At 39.9% G+C, this 22,293-nt stretch overlaps 1 protein-coding gene across 1 annotated transcript in view; it reads left to right on the top strand.

The window, feature by feature from the left end:
- The window catches only part of LOC111158618 (protein kinase C theta), a 180,775-nt gene that overhangs the window by 79,509 nt on the left and 78,973 nt on the right, over positions 1-22,293 (top strand). Inside the window, exons 8-12 of the mRNA XM_022520757.1 lie at positions 1,074-1,203; positions 4,550-4,659; positions 5,341-5,458; positions 14,299-14,459; positions 18,413-18,586. Coding sequence (XP_022376465.1) covers positions 1,074-1,203; positions 4,550-4,659; positions 5,341-5,458; positions 14,299-14,459; positions 18,413-18,586 — 693 coding nt within the window. The remainder of the gene's footprint in view (positions 1-1,073; positions 1,204-4,549; positions 4,660-5,340; positions 5,459-14,298; positions 14,460-18,412; positions 18,587-22,293) is intronic.

Here is a 22,293-nt window from a genome sequence, read left to right as displayed (position 1 = left end):
GATGCGGGGCTCGATCCCAGGACTCTGAGATCATGACCTGAGCCGAAGGCAGCGGCTTAACCCACTGAGCCACCCAGGCGCCCCGAGATTATAAGTCTTAAGTAAAACTTTCTATATTACACAAGAATATTGGTATTCTTACCAGGAATCAGACCTCATGGTTCTGTTATTGCTGTTGTTCACGTGATATGTTTGGCTAAAGGAGAGAATTTCAACTCTGGAAAACAAAACAAAACAAAAAATCCTGTAATATATCAGCTACCAGCACCTCTCTCTCATCTCCCCTCTTCCCATCTCCTAACTCATCACCTTGACTTTGAGAGAAGAAAGGGTCATGACGGAAAGAGGATAGGCTGATTCTGACTTCAGGCTTATAGATGTCCCAGCTCACAGCTGCGGGACCTAAACAAGTATCTTGTCCTCTCTGTGCCTACGTTCCTCATTTATCAACTGAGGACTCTAATAAAGGCTCCTGCAAGGGGGTATTTGCAATATCATCTGTGTAAAAGATAATACGTGTGACATACTTATCCATAGCACTGGCAGGACCTGTCACCTGCTGCTCACCCCCTCCAGTCCATGTGTAATAGCTACGAAATTCTCCATACTTAGGCTTTTATAGTAATAAACCTGAAACAGGGTTTCCCCTAGAGGAAGCATTATATAACATCTTCCAAAGGTTAGAGTCCTAGTTCCGAGTTGAAAAAGAAAAGGCAATATGTATACTAAAATAGGAAGGGCAGTGCAGTGTTCACCCAGATCCCATTTAGATAAATAATCCCAGTCCCACCTTCCTGAGGATATTAGCCTACCCGTGAGAATGCCTCAAACCTCAGTGTATTCCTGGTTACTTGATGTTGTGTCTATTGCACACAGTCCCCTTGCCCGGAGGAGCTAATGGCTGGCTGCCTGCCTTCTTTGGCCATGTCTATAAGGCTTGACGAGTAAAGCTTATGGCTTAAAGCACACACCATTCCAGTGTTTTTAGTGCTCTGTTAGGCTAGAGCAGTTGCTAAGACACCAGAGGCTGAGAATCAGGGACATGCACGTGGTCACATGTTCTCTTCTTTCAGTTCCACAAGGAGAGGTTCAAAATTGACATGCCGCATAGATTTAAAGTCTACAATTACAAAAGCCCGACCTTCTGCGAGCACTGTGGGACACTGCTGTGGGGCCTGGCCAGGCAAGGACTCAAGTGCGACGGTGAGTCCAGCGGGAAATGAGCCTGGGGCCCGTACGGAACCCCAGCGGGGTGGCTTTGCAGCTTTAATGGAGAGCATGAGAAGAAGAGGGGGCACAGAGGGTTGACTTCTCCGCTAGCCCAGAGGACCCTGAGATCAGGAATCTGAAGTCCCCAGGACGGCAGGCCACTGCTCTTCTTTCCCGTCCGTCTCCAACACCATCATCCCGGGATCCCAGAGAAGTGCAAACCTGCTCACACTCCGTGTCAAGTCTCCTGGTCTGTCACCCTTCTGTTGTACCTCGTGCTGGGAAGAGAGAAAGATGGCACTTTCCCTGGGACCTGCACTGCTGTCTCCTGGTGTTCCTGGCCTGCCCCTTCTGACCCTGGCCACTCAAGCTATACCCCCACCAATCTCCCTCACACCTTAAGATTCTCTCCGTAGCCCACCAAGAAGCAAGCCCGGGACATCTGCTTGGCTGGTGGATGGTCCTGCACGTAGGCGTTCCGACTTAGACTGGAGGGTTGATGCCCAAAGCATGCCCAGTAGGAGGTCCAGCCCAGCACGGACCATCATGTCCCCTCCTCCGATCTCTCCTTAAAGGCTGGCATTGCAGCAGGGCCTGATTGAGCTTCTCAGACCTGCCCTGAAGAAAGCAAAAAGCATGTTCTTGCTCTAAAAGTTCAAATTTCTAAGGCTTTGGAAACTGAGATCTGTTACACCAGGATTATGCAGTAGGGAGGAAAACTCCAGTAGGACACTTGTGCCTTCTGCGCTGGGAGGGAGGGTGGGGCAGGGCTAGACATTCAGAAAGGAGGGCATCTGGTTGCGGCAAAGGTCTTTCTATTTCAAATTATTAAATATGGAAGCCACTTTGCTTTTTCTTGGCCGTCCCATTTTGTTTTATGCCGCTGGCTTCATCTTTTACAATTATTATCTTTTAAGTGATAAAGGTTAGGGTCGCCTTCAACAGCCTTCTCTTCCTCATGCCCGCTGTGCTCCCGTGTCTGGTGAAGTCCGGAGTGGTGTCTTGTAGAGATGGGGAGGGTTAGGTTTTCACATGCGGTGAAAATTCACCTTAATCATCCCTTAGGAACACCACTGTGCACCTTGCTCTCTACAGCAGTTCAAGAGCACACAGGGGGCCCTGGTACTCTGTGGAGTATCCTTCTCTTTAGGCGTTCATAGGCAAGAGTAATTTCAGAATTGAACGAGCAGGCATGAGCAATCAGATCCCCTCTGCGGGTTCCCCGGGTCCTCTGATGGTCTCCCTCACAGGGCAAGTTCCTTTTCCCTGGAGCCTGAGCACCCCACCTGCCCAGTGGTGCCAACAGCCTGACTGATGCCTCTGAACTCAGAACGTCCATGAGGGTTCTTGCCATTGTTTCACGACCCACATACCTGCTCTGTTCCATCCCTCCCTAACATTCTTTCTCCCCCGTCCCTTCTCTTTCTCTCCCTCCCCTCTCCTCCTACAGGCCAGGCAGCCCCTCTCCTCTCCCCACTCCTCTCCTCTCCCCTTTCCTCCCCTCCCTGTCCTCCCCAACCCCCTCTGCTCTCGAGGCTGACACCTGCAGACATCACTGTGTCCTTGCCCCCCATGCCCTTGACATTACCTCCCCTTCCAGTCTACTCTTTGGGCTCTGTTCCTCTGCCTTGGCCCTGTTTTTCTGTCTTGTTCTCTTCTAAGCCACCTTCCTAAATAAGGCCTCCCTTCATCTTCACTCTATCCTTTTCTCTCTCCACTTTAATTCCCATGAAAATCACCATCCAAAGGGACTGTTTGCACTCAAAGAGATCAAGTTATCACCTAATAGGTCAGTAACAGAGACATGTGACATTATCAGAGTGGGAATGGGGCCTGCCTTCATGGGAGTGTGCCTGAGAAAAGCTTAGGTCCAGCTACCATGTTTCAAAAACAAAGTGAAACTCTCCAACCCCCCCACGCGCAGCCCTTGTTCGCTGCCTCCCTTTGGCGTGTGGTAAAGAGTAAGGAAATGCAGCAAGGGCTGCTCAGTGTGCAGCCTGCCTCAAGTCCAGTAGGAGTCCTGCTAAATTCAGAAGGGCAGAGCGCCCTCAGCAGCAGCACTGTTACTGTATTACAGAGTTTAGATATACATAGAAGATTTCACTTAGAATGGATTTTGGTTATATCAATGCATATAGGCTGGGACAAGTACTAGTCTATACTTACACAGAAAATGCTAGTTTATTTTTATTAGGAACTATCTGAGAAGAGTAAGCTAGTTAAAACTAAAGGCTGAAGCCTGCTAAAGTTTCACTTAAGTATTTTAAAACATATCTCATTGGAATAAATAATGAAGATGAAATAGAAGTGTTTGTTGAGTACTTATTTAGTGCCAATCACTGTGCTAAGTTCTTTGCACACAAATGGGCTAATAAACAGGTGAGGGTAAAAGTGCATTATTTTATAGCCTGTCCTGCCTACTGCCTTATAAAAACCCCTATTGATAGACCCTGATAGAATGAAATAGGACTTGAGAATAGAATTCTAACAGCCAGAGTTTGGAAATCTTAATTTTTTTTTATTGTAATGGCAATATTTCATAAGCAGAATCTTGGTATTCTAAACCAACAACGTGAAGTTGTGGTTGTCTTTATACAGATGGACAGGTGCACACACATCCCAGTGCAAGATAGCTCATGGCATCACAGTGAGTGGAGGGTGGACCTTTCTTGGGCTGTTTTTGGGACTAATGAATCAGAATATTCCCCCAGGATCATAGGTCTGTATAAATCATTTGGTTGAACTAGCCCAACTCTGTGATAGGATGAAGATGAGGTCTCCAGGCCACTTTCTGTCCTCCCCCGCTTGTCCCTAAGCTCAGACCACCCCCGTCCTTTCCATTTCAGTTCTGCGGGCTAAGGTTGTACCCTGGGCTTCAGCTTAGAGGGAGAGAAGCTCCTTGGGGTCCATGTGGGAAAGGTGTTGTTTGGGCTCCAGTCCAGAGTGGGAGTAAATCACCTTGCATCCCAGCATTGCACACTTCCCCTCCGCCCCCCGAGAGCCAGCGTCACGTTTTTCTCTCAGCAGGGGCACCGTGTAAATGCATACTCCCCTATTGGCAAGCGTCTGGTTCTGACTCAAGTGGGAGTCATTCCCCAGCATCAAATACAGGAACATCTGGTCTGTGTGGTAGTCTTGGCAAGGGGAGGTGGAAGCATAGAGGCATCATAAAAATACTGCCCTAACTAATTTATTTGTATGCAGTGTCTCCTTCTGCTGGGAGGATGGCTCTAGATATTTACCAGTTGTCCCTCAACATATGTGTACCTACAACAGTCCTGTGAAAAGTCCACTCAGTGAGTTCTGCTGCTCTCGCTCAGTGTCTCTTTCTCCTTTTCAGCATGTGGCATGAACGTCCACCACAGATGCCAGACAAAGGTGGCCAACCTTTGTGGCATAAACCAGAAGCTAATGGCTGAAGCACTGGCGATGATTGAAAGCACTCAACAGGTAGGAAAGGGATTTAGGTTGAGTTCCTGTGATTTCCACTCAGCAAGGACCAGTCCAGTCCTTTGGCCCTTGGAGCTGTGGGACAACATGGGGTCCGTCCCTGAGCCCCTGTCTTCGCCCTGACTTTCATCCTCATATGCCTATTTATTTAATATATTTGAATTGCATAGTTCTTTAGAAGATCTTAAATTCTTTGTGGGATAAGCAGGAGCAGAAACAAATTCATTAAGATTATTGAGGATTCATTACCATCTTTATACCTATATCCTTGCTAGAATCATCCCTAAAATGAGCACAGAACATGGAGTCCAGGGAAACTTCTGCCTTGCCATTTACTCTTGTGCACTAGCATGTTGAATTTACCTATCCAAGAACAAAACCTCTTTAAGACTTGGTGCTGCCTATGAAAGCTATTTTTTCATCCTTTGACCTTCCATTCTTATTTGTGACTGAATGATGTAGATAGCATAGGAAAAACCAGTTAGCTGCCCCGCCTCAACCCTGGCTATAGACTCCTCCAGGATATGGAATCCTAAAGGAGTGCTAAAGGAAAGAAGAATGTTGGTTTTCTAATGCATTTAGAAATGTTAAATGGATCTCATCCCCAAGAGCAACAGGCTGAGCTGTCCCAGCTGTAGTGGATGGGTAGGTCAGTGGTCTGACTCTTTGTTTCTACTCCAGGCTCGCTGCTTAAGAGATACTGAACACATCTTCAGAGAAGGTCCAGTTGAAATTGGTCTCCCATGCTCCATAAAAGGTGAAGCTAGGCTGCCGTGTGTACCAGCACCTGCGAAAAAAGGTAGCTATCCTGACTCTCAGTGGAGTCATTGCCAGTGATTAATCTTGGTCAACCCTAACCTGAGTCCTCTGCATTTAAATTCTTTATTTACCTGGTCTGATAGATAAGAGCCTCCTACTTCTTGGAAGTGAAACCAAAATGTGCCCCATTAGGAAAGAGGGTGGGAAGTGGGGGCAGGGAAAAAATGGGATAGGTCTCCTTCCATAGAATTTTAGAATGGTACTTCCTGTCACCGTAAAAGGTTTTGCAAAAATAAATCTACCATAAATCTCAGTGGAGGGAATGTCCCAGGAGACCATCTTATTCTGCACCTTTGAGACTTTTTTGGGAAATTTAAGAATAGAAAGGGGGAAGAATAGTGGGACCTCAACATTTATCACTATGGAAGTTTACCCAGCCTACTTTCTGAAAGTAATTCATGAGAGGATATGGCTACATGAACCTGGGAACTGAATAATTTCAGCATACTTTAGAAAGTACATGTTCCCCCCCCGCCCACTATCCTAAAGTATAATAATTCTGTGAAACCTTTTTTTTAACTGAAGTATAATTAATATACAGCATTGCTTAGTTTCAGGTGTACAACATATTGATTCAACAACTCTGTGTATTACTCAATGCTAATCTGTCACCATACAGTGTCACAACGATATTACTGACTATATTCCCTATGCTATACTTTTCATCTCTTACTTATTTTGTAACTGGAATTCTATACCTCTTAATCCCCTTATTTCACCTGCTTCCCCACCCCCCTCTCCTTTGGCAACTACCAGTTCTCTATATTTAAGAATGTCTTGTTTTGTTTTGTTTTGTTTTGTTTTGTTTAGATTCCACATATAAGTGAAATCATATGATATTTGTCTTTCTCTGTCTGACTTATTTCATTCCATAATACCCTCCATATCCATTGTTGTCATAATGACAAGTGCTCATTCCTTTTATGGCTGAGAAATATTCCATTTTATTTATATATATTTATACCATATCTTCTTTATGCATTCATCTATTGATGGGCACTTAGTTTCCTTCCATGGGCTATTGTACATAATGCTGCAATAAACATAGGAATGCATATATCTTTTTGAGTTAGTGTTTTCATTTTCTTTAAATACCCAGTAGTAGAATTTCCAGATCATATGGTGGTTCTATTTTTAATTTTTTGAGGAACTTCCATATTGTTTTCCACAGTGGCTACACCTGTTTGTATTCCCACCACAAATGTATGTGGGTTCCTTTTTCTCTATATCCTTGCCATTGTGGTTTTGACTTGCATTTCCCTGGTTGATGATATTCAGCACCTTTTCATGTGTCTCTTGGTCGTCAGTGTGTCTTCTTTGGAAAAGTGTGTGTTCATGTCCTCTGCCCATTTTTAATAGTTTTTTTTTTTTTTTTTTTTTTTGGTGGTGAGTTATAGAAGTTCTTTATATATTTGGGATATTAACCCCTTATCAGATATATCTTTTGCAAACATCTTCTTCCATTCACTAGGTAGACTTTTTGTGTTTTTTTTTAAATATTTTTATCTATTTATTTGACAGAGAGAGAGAGATCACAAGTAGGCAGAGAGGCAGGCAGAGAGAGGAGGAAGCAGGCTCACTGCTGAGCAGAGCGCCCGATGCGGGGCTCGATCCCAGGACTCTGAGATCATGACCTGAGCCGAAGGCAGAGGCTTAACCCACTGAGCCACCCAGGCACCCCACTAGGTAGCCTTTTTGTTTTGTTAATGGTTTCCTTTGCTGTGTAGAAGCTTTTTTATTTTGGTGTAGTCCCAATAATTTATTTTTGCTTTTGTTTCCTTTGCCCAGGAGACAGATCCGTAAACATGTGGCTAAGACTGATGTCCAAGAGATTACTGCCTGTGTCTTCTTTTAGAGTTTTATGGTTTTAGGTCTGACACTTAGGTTTCAATCCATTGTGAGTTTATTTTTGTGCATGGTATAAGAAAAGAATGCAGTTTTGTTCTTTTGCATATAGCTGTTCAGTTTTCCCAGCACCATTTGTTGAAAGGACTATTTTTTTAAAAAGAAAGAAAAAACTATTTTTCCCGATGGTATGTTCTGGCTTCCTATGTCATAAATTATTTGACCATATAGGTATGTTTTTATTTCTGGACCCTCTATTCTGTTTCATTGATCTGTATGTCTGTTTTTGTGTGAGTACCAAACTGTTTTGATTATTAAAAGCTTTGTAATGTTTCTTGAAATCTGGGATTGTGATACCTCCAGCTTTGTTCTTCTTCCTCAAGATTGACTTGGCTATTCAAGGTCTTTTGTGATTCCATTCAAATTTTAATATTATTTGTCCTAGTTCTGTGAAAAATGCTGTTGGTATATTGATAGGGATTACACTGCATCTGTAGATTACTTTGGGTAGTGTGGACAATTTAACAATGTTAATTCTTCCAAGCCATGAGCACAGAATATCTTTCCATTTGTTCTGTCATCTTCAATTTCTTCCATCAGTGTTTTATAGTTTTTAGAGTACAGGTTTCACCTCCTTGGTTAAATTTATTCCCAAGGATTTTATTCTTTTTGATGCAATTGTAAATGGGATTGTTTTCTTCATTTCTTTTTCTATTACTCTGTTACTAGTGTATAGAAATGCAACAGATTTCTGCATATTAATTTTGCATTTTCTTGACTTTCCTTTCATTAGTTACAATAGTGTTTTGATGCAGTCTTTACAGTTTTCTAAAGATAATATGTCATTTGCAAATAGTGACAGTTTTACCTCTTCCTTATCAATTTGGATGGTATTCATTCCTTTTTCTTTTCTGATGGCGACAGCTAGGACTTCCAGTACTGTGTGGAATTAAAGTGGCTTGAGTGGACATCCTTATTTGTCCTGATCTAAGAGAAGAAGATTTAGTTCTTCACCATTGAGTATGATGTTAGCTGTGGGTATGTCATGTGTGGTCTTTATTACATTGAGGTGTTCCCTCTAAACTCACTTTATTGAGAGTTTTTTATCATGAATGAATGTTGTTGTTTATTTTGTCAGATGCTTTTTCTGCATCTGTTGAGATGACCATGAGGTTTTTATCTTTCCTCTTGTTAATGTGGTATGTCCCATTGATTGATTTGTAAATACTAAGCTATTCTTGCATCCTTGGAATAAAAGCTATTTGATTGTGGTGAATGTTTTTTCTAACGTGTTGCCTAATTCAGTTTGCTGATATTTTTTGAAGATCTTTGCATCTAATCAGAGCTATTGGCCCATGGTTTTCTTTTTTTGGTATCATATTCGCCTGGTTTTGGTATCAGGGTAATCTTGGCCTCATTGAATGAATTTAGAAGTTTTCCTCCTTGTATATTTTTGAATAGTTTGAGAAGAATAGGTATTAAACCCTCTTTAACTGTTTGGTAGAATTTCCCCTGGAAAGCCATCTGGTCCTGGAGTTTTGTTGGGAATTTTTAACTACTGATTCAATTTGATTACTAGTAATCAGTCTGTTTGGATTTTGTATATCCTCAAGAGTCAGTCAAAAAGTTTATCAATTTTGTTTACCTTTTCAAAGAACCATCTCTTGGTTTCATTGATTTTTTTTTATTATTTTTTAAGTCTCTGTTTATTTCTTCTCTAATCTTTATATTTCCTTCCTTCTACTATCTTTGGGCTTTGTTTTTGTTTTTCTAGCTCCGTTAGGTGTAAGGTTACGTTATTTATTTGGGATTTTTCTTATTTCTTGAGATAGGCCTGTATTGCTATAAAGTTCCCTCTTAGAACTGCTTTTGCTATGGCCCCAAAATTTTAGATTATTGTCTTTTTGTTTTTATTTGTCTCCATGAATTTCTGATTTCCTCTTTGAGTTGTTGACCCATTTGTTGTTTAGGAGTATGTCCTTCAGCTCTTTGTGTTCATGTTTTTTCCAGATTATTTTCTTTTAATTGATTTCCAGTTTCATACCACTGTGTTCGAATGGAGGCTTGATCTGACTTCAGTATCCTTCAATTTATTGACTTGTGTGTGTGTTTGTGTGAACTAACATGTGATGTATTCTGAAGCCATTGTGGTTGGAATGGAGGCTTGATCTGACTTCAGTATCCTTAAATTTATTGACTTTTTTTGTGTGAGTGAACTAATGTGATATATTCTGGAGAATGTCCCTTGTGTATTTGAGAAGAATGTGTATTCTACTGTTTTGGGCTGGAGTGTTCTGTATATATCTTGTTACATCCATCTGCTCTAATATATTGTTCAAAGCCACTGTTTCCTTATTGACCTTTTATCCATTGATAGAAGTGGTGTATTAAATTTCCCTAGTATTATTGTATTACTATCAATTTCTCCCTTTACATGTTAATATTTGCTTTATTCAATTTGGTACTGCAATGTTGGGTGCATAAATATTCATAATTTTATGTCCTCTTGTTGGATTGATTCCTTTATCATTATGTAGTACCCTTCTTTGTCTTGATGCAGCCTTTGTCTTAAAGTCTGTTTTGTCTGATGTAAGTATTGCTACCCCAGCCTTTTTTTTTTTTTCCTTCTGTTTGCATGGCATATGTTTTCCCAGACTTCATTTTCAGTCAGTATGTGTCTCTAGGTCTGAAGTGAGTCTCTTGTAGGCAGCATATGATGGATCTTTTTTTTTTTTTAATCCATTTAGGCATGCTATGACTTTTTTTTGGAGCATTTAGTACATTTACCTTTAAGGTAATTATTGACAGGTATGTACTTATAGCCATTTTGTTAATTGTTTTCTAGCTGTTTTTGTAGTTTTTCTCTATTTTCTTTTTTCTTTCCTCCATTACTCTTTCATTGTGATTTGATGCCTTTCTCTAGTGTTACACTTGGATTCTTTTCTCTTTACTTTTTGTATATCTATTATAGGCTTTTGATTTGCTTTTACCATTGAGTTCATATATAACATGTGTACAGCAGTCTATATTATGTTGATGGCCACTTAAGTTCAAACACATTCTAAAAGCACTGAATTCTTACTCCTCCCCTGCCTTTATGTATAGGATGTCATATTTTATACCTTTTTATTTTGTGAATACTTTGACTCATTTTTGTAGATATAATTGATTTTACTACTTTTGTGTTCTAACCACCATACTGGCTTTATACATAATTAATCTACTACCTTTACTATATATTTGCTTTTACCAGTGAATTTTTTTCCTTTCATAATTTTCTTCTAATTATGGCTTTTCTTTTCACTTGAAGAATTCCCCCTTAACATTTCTTATAAAGCTGGTTTAGCGGTAATGAACTCCTTTAACTTTAGTTTGTCTGGGAAACTATCTCTCCTTCTATTCTGAAGGATAGCCTTGCTGGATAGACTATTCTTGGTTGCAGGCTTTCTTCTTTCAACACTTTGAATATATCATGCCACGCTCTCTGGCCTGCAAAATTTCTGCTGAAATAGCCTTATGGGGTTTCCCCTGTTTGTAACTGTTTTCTTTTCTCTTGCTGTTTTTAAGATCTCTCTCTTTATCATGACTTTTTGCCATTTTAATCATTATGGGTCTTATTGTGGACCTCCTTGGGTTCATCTTGTTTGGGGCTCTCTTTGCTTCTTGGGCTAAAAAGTTTATTTTCTCCCCAGAATAGGAAAGGTTTCAGCTGTTATTTCTTCAAATAAATTTTCTGTCCCCCTTTCTCTTTTTCCTCCTTCTGGAATCCCTTCAATGCAGTGTTATAATTCTTAATGGTGTTGCCAAGTTCCCTAACTTATTTTTTTTTTCTTTTTGCTATTCAGCTTGCTTGCTTTCCATTACTCTCCCTTTCAGATTGCTCATCCCTTTCAGTAGCATTCTCTGACCTGCTCTTGATTCCCTCTAGTGTATTTTTATTTCAGTTATTATATTCTAAAGCTCTGGCTGGTTCTTATTTTATATTTTCTGTCTCCTTGATGAAGATCTCACTGAGATCATCCACTGTTTTCTCAAGTCCGGATGTATCTTTATGACTACTACTTTGAATTCTTTATCAAGAAAACTGCTTGGGGCACCTGGGTGGCTCAGTGGGTTAAAGCCTCTGCCTTTGGCTGAGGTCATGATCCTGGGGTCCTGGGACCGAGCCCCACATAGGGCTCTCTGCTCAGCAGAGAGCCTGCTTCCCTCCCTCTCTCTGCCTGCCTCTCTGCCTACTTGTGATCTTTCAAATAAATAAAAAAAATCTTTTAAAAAAAAAGAAAGAAAACTGCTTATCTCCTTTTCATTTTAGCTCTTTCACTGTGATTTTTGTCTTGTTCTTTCATTTGTGATCTCTCTCTGTCTCATTTTGTCTGTGTTTGTTTCTGCATATTAGGCATTCAACTACATCTCCTGGTCTTGAAAGTAATGGCCTTGATAAGAAGAGGTCCTATGGTGTCATGAAGTTCAGTTCCCTGGGTCATAAGAATTAGGAGCTCCAGAGGTGTTCGTGGCTGGACAGTGTGTACCCTATTGGGGAGGCTGAGCCATAATTGCCTTTAGCTGAGCAGGCTGCACTGACCTACTTTGCCTGCTGTGGGTGCACAGGGCAAGCTTTCTTCCCCAAACGACTAAGAGGCCTGTCTAATGCCACTGTGGGATTGTTGGTGGGTGGAGCCAACAATCAGCCTATCTAGGGTTAACCTTTCTGCCACAGCTGCAGGTTCACTGAGGGGTATTGATTCCTCCCTGCGCAACTAGGTGAGACTGAATGTTGGAACGGGGGGCGCACTAGTGTGTGAAGTTATCTCCTCTATGCAGATGGGGATGTTACTTAGGATGGGCAGTTACTTAGGAGTGGTACTGGTCCCTACTGGGGTTTCCTGTGGTGTTGGTGGGGCAAGAGCTGGTTTAGAGGGATGCCTGCTGAAGTGGGCAGGTTGAATGGGGCAGGTCCACAGGTGATTGCTGGGGCCGGGCATGTGGTATTGTCAAGGTAGATGGATCTCACAATCATCTGGCTATCTAGGCTTGGGAAGGGAAAGAGACTTCTCTTGGTGCCTGCCAATAGTTTTGTTCCCAGAGAAATCCCCTGAAGATCCCTGACTCTCCAGCACACATTCTAAGATTAATCCATAGATCTTAATGTATACCCCAGGCATTTTTTAAACTGCTGCTTCTGTGCTGTCTTGAGCCAAGTTATTATGATGGTTCTTTAAGTTCTGTATGATAGGGACTCAGTTTCGTGTCACGCTTCTGCTCTCCCCAGAGTTAAGGCTGCTGATTTTTAAAGCTCCTAGTTTCAAGCCCTACGGGTTTTCCAAGCCCAATGTTATTGACATTTGTCTTCTCAATACAGCCCCCATGCCAGGGGTGCCTTCTGTGGCATCTGATCCTCCGGCTTCTCTGTGCTTATGGTATCCTTCCATTTGTGGCTAGTCTCACATGGGTTTGGTTCCCAACTGTATCTATACTCCTTCCATCTTTCTAAATGTGGCCTCCTGACTATAATCAACTATGGAGGGTCTGTCCTGCCAGTCTTCAGGTCGTTTCCAGTGTTAGTTGCATAGATGTAACGGTTACCTTGTTGTGCTCATGGGATGAGGTAAGCTCAAGATCCTCCTTCTCTGCCCTCTTCCCCATGATACCCCCATGAATTTTTTTGTAAGCCAAAATGGCATAAAGCAAAGAAACAATTACTATTACTTTATATAGAACAATTTTTGAGTATTCCCAGACCCAAAAAAATCACCTTAGGCTTTTCTAATAGCTTAGAACACATATTGCTAACTGAGGCACAGCATACTTGACATCAAGCACAAATGCTCACACAGTTCAAAACTCTGGATGCTGGATGCTGAGCTGCTGAGTGCAGTTCCTGGGGAAGGGACTGGGTGTTACCACCCTCGATGTTCAGGCGTGCTGCCTCTTGCCAGCTTGCTTCAAAACCAATGCGGGATATGATCTGTACTTTTCTTTTTTCTGTAAAAGAGAAAATCCTCTTCAGATTTTTTTTTCAGCTAGCAAAAGCAGGTAATAATGTAGATCTCTCATGAAAGCAAAGTGGCAAACGTAAGCGTTCAAAACCCTGGGGGATGCCTGTATTTATTTCCCTTGGGTTTAGGGAGAAGATGAAAGGTAAATCTGGAGATTGAAAATAAAAGAAATGTCATTATTCCATCCAGAAAAAAGAAAATGTATGTGATGTGATAGAGGGGCTGTTGCAAAATGGCCATCATATCACAATATATAAATGTATCCTGCAAACAATACCAAAAACTAATGATGTACTGTGTGGTGACTAACATAACAATTTACATATAAATGTATCAAGTCAACATGTTGTACACATTAAAAGATATATATATATATATATATGTATGTATGTATCAAGTCAACATGTTGTACACCTTAAATGAACATAATATGATGTGTCAAATATATTTCAATAAAAAAGAAGAAATGTTATAAAGGGAGAAAGATTCCAAAAAAGTTTTCTGTACTTCCTCTGGCATTGGGTGAGGAATAAATTGGCTGACTTGAATACAAGGAGGGATGATGCAATTCAGATCTCCATCAGTCTGCTTTCCATTTCCTCATCCCTCACTTGCAACGTCACATGTTGCCACTGTGCCTGTGAGCCATGCAAGTAGCTGAGAACCCTTTTTTCCTCACATTTGGTTAAAATCTCTATTTACCCATGATTTGACATGATTTAAAGTACTCCTTTGTTTTGCATATTTGATCTTTTGCTAATTAGAATATGTTTCCTAACATGAAATTTCTCCCAGTTTATTGAGTAGATAAGAGATAAGAGTCCATGCCCCAAATGTCAGGCTCACAGGGACTGCCTCCCCCCCATTTTTGTGGATAGAGCCTCAGAGTGGGAAGTGGAAGAGAGAGTGTTCTCAGAATAACTAGAATGATCCTCCATTGTTTCTTCTTTACTTTTAACTGCTAGCTTGCTATTTTCAGAGCCTCAGGGAATCTCTTGGGAATCTCCTTTGGATGGGATGGAGAAAATGTGCCATCGTCCAGAACCTGAACCGAACATAGAAAGACCATCTGTACATATGAAACTAAAAATCGAGGATTTTATCTTGCACAAAATGTTGGGGAAAGGAAGTTTTGGCAAGGTATGATACTATAGAATTCTACAGATCAACTTACAGAAATTGAAAAGCAAAGCTCCTAAACTCGTGGGACCAGAAATGGTCATGGGGGTGGAGAGGACATTCCTGTGCATTTTTTTGCCAGGATAGAGAAGGGTCTGAGTAAAAAGGAAACCCAGGAACTCTAGGAAGTAGTGGCCTCTGCTTCCTGGGATTCATTGTTCCCAAGCCATTTTGTTTCAAAGATGTACATCCCACACAATTATGAGTTTGATATATTTGGACAACAAGGAAATGAAAAGCTGTCTCAGCCAGTTTCTATTTCTTACAGGTTTTTTTGGTTTTCGTTTCTCTTTGGCTCTTTTCTCGAACTTGGGAGTGTTGTTTTACTTTGAATGCAATTTTTTTTTTCCTCTATCAAATGTCCTGTCTTGTATTAGTTTGCTAGGACAAATGTAACAAAGTATCACAGACTGAGGGACTCAAACAACAGATATTTATTTTCTTATCATTCTGGAAGTTGGAAGTCTAAGACCTATATGTTCATAGAGTTGTTTCTTCTTTCTTTGGCTTGTATATGACCATCTTCTCCCTGTGTCTTCACATCATTCCTCTGTGTATCTGTGTCCTAATCTCCTCTTCTTATAAGGACACTAATCATGCTGGATGAAAGCCCACCCTAATGAACTTATTTTAACTTGATTACCTGTGTAAAGACCCTGCCTCCAAATACAGTCACATTGTGAGGAACAGGGGTTTAGGACTTCAGCATGTAAATATTTCAGAGGGGACACAATTCAGTTCATAACAAAGCTGTAGCTTGAGAGTCATGAGAAAAGTTTCATGGGGAAAGTCCCTCCTCTAAATCCTTCCTGCCACACACTCGAGTTATGGGCTGTCTCTGTCAGTCACAAAGGACAAAAGGAAAAGGAGGAAGATGACACAATTTACGATCAACTATCAGTGATGGAAAAAAAACTTCAAGCTAGTGAATGTAAAGAGGGATGACATGGGACATGAGCCTTGAGATTATTCTAGATATTAAGGCAATCTATTATATTAATGACACTCTCAGTTTTATTCTTGGATGAAACTCCTAGGAAAATTTTAGCCAGAGACTACTTCTATGAATTTGTACATCCAAAGCCAGCATTATGCTCCACACCTGCTCACCAGACTTTGGCTGGGAAACTCACCCAGTTTATTTAATAATAAATTAGAACGCAACTGAGCATCACCACAGCTGAATCACATTATCCTCCAACTGGGTTTGGATTTAAACACCACTGCAGTGCTTTTGGCAAAATCTGTTCTGCCCTGCAAACTAGCTGATCTCCATTAATTCTTTTAGTTCATTTCCACAATAATATGAAACACAGCAGGCTCATTTGGTGTTAATCTGTGTAATAGGCAATTTTATAGCTAGTCTTCATTATAATTTAGCATCAATTAATGTACAATTATAACCTGTTACCAAAAATTGAAAGCCCATTATAGAGATGGAAATTGCCTTTTCAGCTTCTTAGTTTATGGCTGGTTTGGGGATGTTTTATTGAAAGAAACAATTACCAAAAGAGCACTTTTAATTGTTAATGAAATGTTTATGTTTCTTTGTTCCCACGTGGGTTTCTATATTTGAACAAGGTTAATAAGAAAAACATTAGGTTAAACCTACAAGCCTTCATAAAATATCCCAAGAGACAACTGAGACACTCAGGTATCCTCTGTTCTATGTCCAAAGCAATATGCCCCTTGCCATCAGGACCCTGAATCCCTACAGACTGAGAAGACTGAAACGTGGGACCCAAAGAAAGGAGGGCAAAGCACCAAAGCAAAATGGGACAGTCGTATTTCCCTTTCTTACAACCCTGAGAATACTCTAAAACTTGTTTTCCTTCTTTCTTTTGGCTCTAGATAGGAAGTATGGTTTCTCAGCAAAATGGTAGCCTCTGTATATTCTTATTCTCAATTTACTTTGAGGTCCAGAAAAAAAAATTGTTTTTTTTTGTTTTTTTGTTTTTTGTTTTCTGGGAATATGCACATTATCCGTTTGCCTGCAATATTATCTAAGTTCTATGCCCTCTATCAAGCCAGCTACCGCAAAGCTATGTATGTGCACCATATGATTTTAAATATAGACACATGCGGGGCGCCTGAGTGGCTCAGTGGGTTAAGCCTCTGCCTTCGGCTCAGGACATGATCTCAGGGTCCTGGGATCAAGTCCCACATCGGGCTCTCTGCTCAGCAGGGAGCCTGCTTCCCCTTCTCTCTCTGCCTGCCTCACTGCCTACTTGTGATCTCCCTCTCTCTGTCAAATAAATAAAAAAATTTAAAAATAAATAAATAAATAAATAAATATAGACACATGCATTTTCAGTCCTGGTTTGGTGTCCTTGACTTTGACATTCCCTAAAAGTCAAGAAACAAATGACAAGTATTCTTAATAACTGTCATTTCAAGAGCATTTTATAGTTTCCGAATCACTTTCCCATGTGGTAGTCACTTGATTTTCACAATGGTCCCGCAAGTTGGAGAATGTCATGACAATTATCTCTTTTACACATTTAGGAAACCGAAGCCCAGAGAGGTTAATTGGTTTGCCCACATTCCCACAGCTAGTAGATGTCTATGAAAAGAGACCCAAGCTGCAGTTTTCTGTTTCCAAATGCTATGTCCTCACAGCTGTCAGTCATCTGTTGCTGCATCAGTTGCAAAAGCAAAAGTTGGAGAAACTCTCCGTTATATGCCATCTGGTGTCCTTTCATATAAGATTCATGAAATCAAGTAAAAAAGTAAATTTGGAATTTTGTGTTTTCCACTGAGTAGCTCCATGAATTTGACCAAGTGAAGTTACTCTCTAAACCCAGTGTTTTGTTTTGTTTTTTATTACTGTCTGTCTTGTGGAGAGTCCTGAGCTAAGAATTAGATAAGAAGCAGAGTATGTGACACACAGTAGGACCTACAAATGGCATTAGTGCCTATGCCATCAGATGAGATGGTGTGCACTCTTTAAGCATATCAGGAAAATTCTATTCCCCTGTATTCTTTTTTTCACCTTGAAAAACTGGGTAAAACTTAGAGCTAAGTTTTATGCTCATTTGTACTGATGTTTCAAGTGTAATCAAATTCTCCTCTCTGCTACTTGCTCTTGCTTCCTTCAGTATGCACTTAGTTTCTGGGAATTTATATTATGAATTTACTCAGGTCCCTGGGCAGACAGATCATACTTTTTTTTTTTTTTAAAGATTTTATTTATTTATTTGACAGAGATCACAGGTAGGCAGAGAGAGAGGAAGGGAGGCAGGCTCCCTGCTGAGCAGAGAGCCCGACGGGGGGCTCGATCCCAGGACCCTGAGATCATGACCTGAGCCTAAAGCAGAGGCTTAATGCACTGAGCCGCCCAGGCGCCCCAGATCATACTTTTTTTTTTTTTTTAATTTCTTTTCAGCGTAACAGTATTCATTGTTTTTGCACCGCACCCAGTGCTCCATGCAATCCGTGCCCTCTTTAATACCCATGACCTGGTTCCCCCAACCTCCCACCCCTCGCCCCTTCAGAACTCTCAGGTTGTTTTTCAGAGTCCATAGTCTCTCATGGTTCACCTCCCCTTCCAATTTCCCTCAACTCCCTTCTCCTCTCCATCTCCCTTTGTCCTCCATGCTATTTGTTATGCTCCACAAATAAGTGAAACCATATGATAATTTTTTAAACAGAACTTTTCCGGGACTGACAATAATTCATCCAATTGTACATTAGTTTTGTGGAACCCTTTGAAAGGTACAAAGCAAGTGTGAAACTACTAGGTAATATTCTAAAATCAGTGAAATGCTCTATTTTGTATCTGTAAAGGGGATAGAGGAGAATTAGAGAAGAAATTCTCTTCTCAGCCAACACAGATCTCTCTCAGGACTTTGTCCTTTTTTAATGAGCATGAGATCAAATTCTAAAATAAAGTTACTTCTTACCTTTCCTTCTAGGTCTTCCTAGCAGAGTTCAAGAAAACCAATCAGTTTTTTGCAATAAAAGCCTTAAAGAAAGACGTGGTTTTGATGGATGATGATGTTGAGTGCACAATGGTAGAGAAGAGAGTTCTCTCCTTGGCCTGGGAGCATCCGTTCTTAACGCACATGTTCTGTACATTCCAGACCAAGGTAAGTCTTGGACAACCCTTCGTCCACCTCTCACCCAGCAAACGTGGAGATTAAGCAGGGTGCCCCTATGGCTTCCTTATTAGGAGACACGGGGAATTGTCTCCATATTTTTCTTTACCTTTCAGTTCACCTTCCATTCATCCAAATGAGTTTCTTCTCCAAACACCGCTGATATATTATTTCTAATTTTTAACATAGTTGGTTGGGAAAGGGCTTTACTTCTGGGTTTGTCTATTTGATTGTGTTTTAGAATTTTATTTTATTTATATAACAAGAATTCTAATCAGCCTGTGACTTGCTTGCCTGAAGCAGAGCTTTGTGAGGGCCAAAGATGTGATACTTGTTTGTTCATCTACTGTATATGTTTTTGAAGAGACAAAAGCTGGACAGTAGATCAAAATGCGTGTGCACTATTATATTCCCTCATGTGGCCAGCAGAGACGCAGGCTTACAGTGGGCCTGAGCGGTGAGGTAAAAGGGTGAATTCTGTCAAAAGGTTCTCTTATTCTGGGATGATTCTCTTCCTGATCTCCTTATTCCTTAAAAAAAAAAAAAAAATGTTCTAATTGCCTGTTTTTCGCAATGTCCTGACTTAGTCAGATCTTGCATGTCAAACAAAATAACCAACTAAATACCACAGGTGAGTGTAAAAAGCAGCAATTGATATGAATGATGATTTGATGTGGAAAATTTTGGAAGTTGCCTTTCTGAGGGAATGACAGCACCTTTGCACACTAGTGAAAGATATTAGATAACATAAATGAACTATTCACTTTTCTGGGGTATTGTTGTTTATAGGAAAAGTTATTCATTGGCTTTCTACCTCCAAAGAACCCAGCTGTTGGAATGCCAGGTTACTCAGGAGATTCTGAAGAATAGTTATTTGCCTGTTACTTATTATTATTTTTGTTGAAGTGTAATTGACATACAATATTCTATTAGTTCCAAGTGTACATCATAGTGATGCAGTATTTTTATACGATACAAAATGGTCCTCCTGAAACGTGTAGTTACCATCCACCACCATGAAGAGTTACTACAATATTAACTATATTTTCTATGCTAAATATTATATCCTGTGACTGACTTATAACTGAAACTTTATATCTCTTAATACCCATCACCTATTTCAATCACCCCTCGAACGCCTCCTCACTCAGGGGACTCACAGTTTATTTCCTGTATCCGTATGTCAGTTTCTGGTTTGTTTGTTTTATTAGATTCTACATATAAGTGAGATCACACAGTGTCTTTCTGCATCTGACTTATTTCACTTAGCATAATACCCTCCAGTTTCATCCATGTTGTCACAGATGGTTTCATACAAATTTCAGAATTCTTTGTCCTAGTTCTGTGAAAAATACCATTGGTATTTTGATTGGGATTGTATTGATTCTGTAGATACCTTTAGGTAGCACAGACATTTTAATAATATTAATTCTTCCAATCCATGAACATGATATATCTTCAATTTCTGTTGTCTTCAGTTTCTTTCACCAGTGTCTTACAGTCTCCAGAGTACAGGTATTTCACCTTCTTGATAAAATTTATTTGTAGGTACTTTATTCTTTTTGATGCATTGTAAGTGGGATTGCTTTCTTAATTTCTCTTTCTGATAGTTCATTTTTAGTGTATGGTAACCAATGCAACCACTTTCTGTATGTTAATTTTGTATCTTGTAAGGATGCCTTTTACTTTTTTTTTTTCTTTCCTTATTGCTCTGGCCAAGGGTTCCAATAGTATGATGACTAAAAGAAGTGAAAATGGGCATCCTTGTCTTCTTCCTGATTTTAGAGGAAAAGCTTAGAGCTTTTTACTATTGAGTATGATAGTAGCTGTGGGTTGGTCAGATACGGTCTCTATTATGTTGAGGTACATTACTTTTATACCCAGTCTGTTGATCATTTTTATCCTAAATGGATGTTGAGTTTTGTCAAATACTTTTTCTGTATCTATTAAGATATCATGATTCTTATCCTTTGTTCTGTTAATATGGTGTATCACATTGATTTATGGATGCTGAACTATTGTTACCTCCCTGTAATAAATCCCAGTTGAGAGTGGTGAATGATCTTTTTAACATTTTATTGAATTCAGTTTGCTAAAATCTTGTTGAAGATTTTAATCTATATTCATCAGGGATATTGGTCTGTAATTTTCTTTTTTGTGTGTGGTGACTTTGGTTTGGTTTCAGGGTAATGCTGACCTTGTAAAATGAAGTATTCCTTCCTTTTCATTTCTTCTTTGAATGATTTGAGAAGGATGGGTACTAGCTCTTCTTTAACGTTTGGTAGAATTCACCAGTGAAGCCATCTGATCCTATACTAGTTATTTTGGAGGAGTTTTTAAATTACTGGTTCATCATTAAAATTGGTCTATTTAGATTTTCTGTATCTTCATGAATCGGCCTCAGAATGCTGTATGTTTCTAGGAATTTATCCAACTCCTCTAGGTTTTTCAATTTGTTGGTGTATAATTCCTCATAGTGCATACCTATGATCCTTTGTGTTTTTGTGGTCAGTTCATAACTTCCCTCATTTCTGACTTTATTTTGGCCCCTCTCTTTTTTTCCTAATGAATCTGGCCAGAGGTTTATCAATTTTATCTTTTCAAAGACCATATTTTGATTTCTTTAATCTTTTTTTTTAAAGGATTGATGGATTAATTGGTTGGTTGATTGAGAGACAGAGCATGAGAGAGGAGAGTAGGAGGGGGAGAGGGAAAAGCAGGACCCCTGGGAGCCTGATACAAGGCTTGGTCCCAGGATCCTGGAATCATGACCTGAGCCGAAGGCAGATGCTTAACCAACTGAGCCACCTAGGTGCCCCTGTATCTTTAATCTTTCCTATAGTTGTTTTTTTTTTTTTAAGCCTGTCTTCCACTTATTTCCATTATGATCTTTGTCATTTACTTCCTTCTACTAACTTTCAATTTTGCTTTTTTCTAGTTCCTTTATTTGTGAAGTTAAATCGTTTATATCAGAATTTTTCTTGTTTCTTAAGGTCGACCTGTATTGCTATAAACTTTTAGAACTTCTTTGGGGAAAATCACATAAATTTTGGAAAGTTAAGTCTCCGTTTTCATTTGTTTCTAGGTACTTTTAAATTTCCTCTTTTATTTCTTTGTTGCTCCATTGGTTGTTTAGTAGCATGTTGTTTAGTCTCCAAGTTTTGTGTGTCTCCCACTTTTCTTCTGTAATTGCTTTCTAGTTCCATACTGCTGTGGTGGAAAAGATACTTGATATAATTTCATTGCTCTTGAATTTGTTGAGACTTCTTTTGTGGCCTATCATATGATTTATCCTGTAGAATTTTCCAAGTGCGCTTGAAGGGAATGTGTATTCTGTTGTTTGGGATTAAATTTTCTGAACTATCAATTAAGTCAATCTGGTCTAATGTGTCATTTAATGTCAGTGTTTTCTTACTGCTTTTCTGTCTGAATGATGTCTCCATTGAGATAGGTGGTGTATTAAAGTCCCCTACTCTTACTGTTTTGTTTCAATTGTATTGCTATCAATTTCTCCCTTCTGTTTGTTAATATTTGCTTATTACATGTAGGTGCTTCTATGTTGGATGCATAAATATTTATGAATGTTATATCTTCTTCTTGGACTGATCCCTTGGTTATCATTTAATGCTTTCTGTGTGTATGCGTGTGCTTTCTAACAATCTTTGTTTAATGTCTGTTTTGTCTGATAGAAGTATTGC

This window comes from Enhydra lutris, unplaced genomic scaffold, assembly GCF_002288905.1.
Source record: "Enhydra lutris kenyoni isolate GAN:26980312 unplaced genomic scaffold, ASM228890v2 scaffoldscaffold61, whole genome shotgun sequence".
NCBI classification, from domain to species: Eukaryota; Metazoa; Chordata; class Mammalia; order Carnivora; family Mustelidae; genus Enhydra; species Enhydra lutris.
This window is presented reverse-complemented; position numbering and strand designations above follow the sequence as displayed.